Consider the following 4,404-nt stretch of genomic DNA (forward strand, 5'->3'; position numbering starts at 1 on the left):
GTAAAATAAAAGCGAGTCACCGAGATGGCAAGTTGTGCGGTCACCTTGAGGAACCTACTTGATTTGTTTGCTTCCTTCTGTGTCTCCACGCTAGTTGGATTCGTCTAGCTGCGATTCCACGCCAATGAGGTGATTCATACCTGCAACAAGAGAATCAACAATTGAATTTATGGGAGATATCGAAGGAGGAAACAAGAAGCACTATGTGATGTGCCTTTAAAGTGTATCTCCGTTCGACTCCAATAGGTTATCGACTCCCGGACAACTTGCGTACAGCCCCCTTGAATGCAAGACGAGAACTATAGAACTTATATATAAAAAAGGCTCAAGCTAGAGGAATAACCTTTTGAAAGTAGCGTTGGAATTGCAAAATGGGTTATAGTTGGGTGATTTCTTTGTCAGTCTCACTTTCAAAAAAGAAATCTCTGTTCATACTGAGATCAGAATCAGAGGCTTTTTTATTCCTCCATTCATTTATAGACCCACTTTTAGGCTTTTTCTTGGAAGGGCTACAAATAAAAGTTACCTTATGACGCTCTGAATGAGTGGATTATTCAAGAATCTTATCAAGAGACCCGCGACTTCTTCAAAATCAGCAGCTCTTAATACAAAGGCTTCGACGTTTGTTAAGCAAGTTACCTGCCTGTCGCTCAACAGCCTGTGTTGTGGAAATCTGATACTCGTTCTATCTGAAGATTATGAATAAACAAACACAACGTATTATGAGTGAAATATAAGTGGAAAATGGGTGCTACAAAAAACAAGCGGTGATTTGGGTTTTTACCTTTACTAAAAGAAGAATGTTCGAGGCACCAGGTAAGTAGTTCTTCTCCGCAAACATCGCCTTCAGACAGGATAGAATCGTAGCCCTCTTTTCCTGTGCTCTTCATCTTTCCACGAATTATAAATACTGTTTTATCAACTAGACCACCTGGATATAATATCTCACTGCCTCAGTCAAGAGTATGGGATCGGCGCTAGTTGTGGTACCAAATGGTAAATCTGACAAGATTTCAAAATATACGCAAAAGTTTCTACACATGAAAGAAAAAGCTCAATGATAATAAAATGAACAATGAGTGTGTCTATTGAAGATAACAAATATTACCTGCATAGAGGAACTCTGCATTCATCATAATGGTCACAAATGGAGGAATGCAGCCTAAAGAGTTGCCACATCCGTTTACAGCGCAAACACCCTCTGTTAACCCGCTTCTTGCAGCCACCAACGTGCTTGATCAGAAGCTGGGGGCCGTGGCAAGTCGAGAACTTGCTGCAAGGCCCCTTTTCTCCGCTCAGATCCATATCGCATATATGTTCGAGGCAGGACATAGCCTCACTTAGCTCTATATACAAACTCCGCTCCTTTCTACGCCTCCTTGTCCTCTTCTTCATCTATTCCATGAGACAAAAACATATTTAGACCAGTTTTTGATAAAGAGATGTATTCATAGGGTAGGGTGTGTACCGACTCAGATTCATCGATGGATTGCCAGATCTGGAGCTCGAGAAAGGGGTCGTGATTTTGTATGAACTTCCAGCCTTCGGTTTCCTGAAGCGCCTTGAAATTTGTCGAGAGCATGTTCATGCATTTGAGGTGAAGATCATCTACAGTGTTGCAAGCTGAAGCACATCTGCAGAAGTTTCGTGCAATTCTTATCGATTCTTTTTTTTTCAAAAATCAATTCGAATAGAAAATCAAAGCGATATTTAAATCTGTATCAAATCTGTACTAACCCGTACGAATAAAGAAACTGAATGAACAAGGAAACGGCGTCGTCTGGCACGTCAAGTATGGGAATTTTCCGTTCGGAGCTCCGCCGCTTCTGCGACCGATTAATCATGCTCTACAGCGCCGGCGACGCAGCGGCCTGCAAAATTTCGTACTAGAAACTACCATCATTAGCAATTTTTATCAATCCTTTTGTAGCTCGGCATTTCGGTAGCGCCGCGTGGACCGGAGGAGTTGAATGCAGCTTCATTTTGCCGGAAAGAATGAGTTCATCCAATCGTAGTTGTTAAGGTCGTGTAAATTTGTAGGTTTAAATTATCAATTGATAGCAGCTATGGATCCTTTGTTAATTAAACAATTATAGATTCAAATTAATCATATATTCAATTAAGAATGTCATTGTCTTATTTATTAAATTAATTACTGATAATTTTAACTAATTTTTTTAGACTACAATTACTACATAAGAGTAGATAAAATAAAACTTAGCTCTTTGAATTATTTACATTCCTGTATGTTAATAAATTTAATTTATTTTTAATCATCAATTTTGTATTGCACTTAAAAATAACATATTTTATGTATAGCTTTAAGATTGAAAAATTAATATTCATCTAATAAATTAAACTACTTTTATATACAAATATTGTATAAGTATAATGTTTACGCATATTTATATCTAAGTTATTTCACTATTAATATTAAATAATAGTAAATATGATTTAAAATATTACATATAAGTAAACCTAAACGTAAATAATTAATAATAATAGAATATTAATATTATTAAGATATTTTTATTTTGAAATTAAAATTAGAGGGAACATCTTTTTTTTACATCAACTATCCAAATTACATACTTTAATGAAAATGAGAGAGCAAATAGATTGAATTGTCCTCATTGGCCTTAAGGGTACTTTGGTCATGAAAATATTGAAAATAGCTAAAAAAAGTAGTTGAATTGATATTAATTATAGTTGATGAACCTTAAAAGATATTATGAAATGTTACGGACCAATTTGCTCATTTGGGATAGTTGATGTACTAAAAAAGATGTTCCTCTAAATTTTAATATGGCACTCGTCTAGTCTTCTCAATGTCTTATACTCCAATTTTGATAATATGGGGTTGAATGTAAATTAAAATTATGATTGAATGCATGCTTAATATTTTATCAAGACAACTTAATTTTCATTCACACTGTTGTTTTTCAATTAATATGTAAGAATGCATTATTTTAAATGTCATTCCTAATCTAGAATCAATAACGAGAGTACAATAATTAACAAATTAGTGGCTTTGAAATTTTTTTATTTTGCTTATAATCTTGAGCTTATTAATCAGTCGCATTCACACGTTGGCAAATTTCTATATTTCTAGTGATTTGATAAAGGCCATTATATATTATGATGAAATTTTATTCATAGAATTATCCAACATCGAAGCCCACACATAAATGGGCCAATATATGTCCCATTTAGTCCACTCGTACTAAATTTGCTCATTTGGGATAGTTGATGTACTAAAAAAGATGTTCCCTCTAAATTTTAATATGGCACTCAGTCTTACTCAATGTCTTATACTCCAAATTTTGATAATATGGGGTTGAATGTAAATTAAAATTAATGATTGAATGCATGCTTAATATTTTATCAAGACAACTTAATTTTCATTCACACTGTTGTTTTATCAATTAATATGTAAGAATGCATTATTTTAAATGTCATTCCTAATCTAGAATCAATAACGAGAGTACAATAATTAACAAATTAGTGGCTTTGAAATTTATTTTATTTGCTTAACTAATCTTGAGCTTATTAATCAGTCGCATTCACGTTTGGCAAATTTCTATATTTCTAGTGATTTGATAAAGGCCCATTATATCATTATGATGGATTTTATTCATAGAATTATCCAACATCGAAGCCCACACATAAATGGGCCAATATATGTCCCATTTAGTCCACTCGTACTAAATTTGCTCATTTGGGATAGTTGATGTACTAAAAAAGATGTTCCCTCTAAATTTTAATATGGCACTCAGTCTTACTCAATGTCTTATACTCCAAATTTTGATAATATGGGGTTGAATGTAAATTAAAATTAATGATTGAATGCATGCTTAATATTTTATCAAGACAACTTAATTTTCATTCACACTGTTGTTTTATCAATTAATATGTAAGAATGCATTATTTTAAATGTCATTCCTAATCTAGAATCAATAACGAGTGTACAATAATTAACAAATTAGTGGCTTTGAAATTTATTTTATTTGCTTAACTAATCTTGAGCTTATTAATCAGTCGCATTCACGTTTGGCAAATTTCTATATTTCTAGTGATTTGATAAAGGCCCATTATATCATTATGATGGATTTTATTCATAGAATTATCCAACATCGAAGCCCACACATAAATGGGCCAATATATGTCCCATTTAGTCCACTCGTACTAAATTTGCTCATTTGGGATAGTTGATGTACTAAAAAAGATGTTCCCTCTAAATTTTAATATGGCACTCAGTCTTACTCAATGTCTTATACTCCAAATTTTGATAATATGGGGTTGAATGTAAATTAAAATTAATGATTGAATGCATGCTTAATATTTTATCAAGACAACTTAATTTTCATTCACACTGTTGTTTTATCAATTAATATGTAAGAATGC

At 33.1% G+C, this 4,404-nt stretch overlaps 1 protein-coding gene across 1 annotated transcript; it reads right to left on the reverse strand.

Moving 5' to 3' along the window:
- Nucleotides 1–6: 6 nt before the first annotated feature.
- Nucleotides 7–1,886, reverse strand: LOC121788522 (BTB/POZ and TAZ domain-containing protein 1-like). The gene is made up of 5 exons (XM_042187175.1): nt 1,738–1,886; nt 1,469–1,634; nt 1,109–1,395; nt 785–1,002; nt 7–689 (listed from the first exon to the last, which is right to left on the reverse strand). Exons 1-4 carry the CDS (start codon nt 1,842–1,844, stop codon nt 978–980), a joined length of 585 nt encoding a protein of 194 aa, XP_042043109.1. The 5' UTR covers nt 1,845–1,886; the 3' UTR covers nt 7–689; nt 785–977.
- Between the last annotated feature and the right edge of the window lie 2,518 nt (nt 1,887–4,404).

Source organism: Salvia splendens, unplaced genomic scaffold (genome assembly GCF_004379255.2).
Source record: "Salvia splendens isolate huo1 unplaced genomic scaffold, SspV2 ctg1066, whole genome shotgun sequence".
Taxonomy (NCBI): domain Eukaryota; kingdom Viridiplantae; phylum Streptophyta; class Magnoliopsida; order Lamiales; family Lamiaceae; genus Salvia; species Salvia splendens.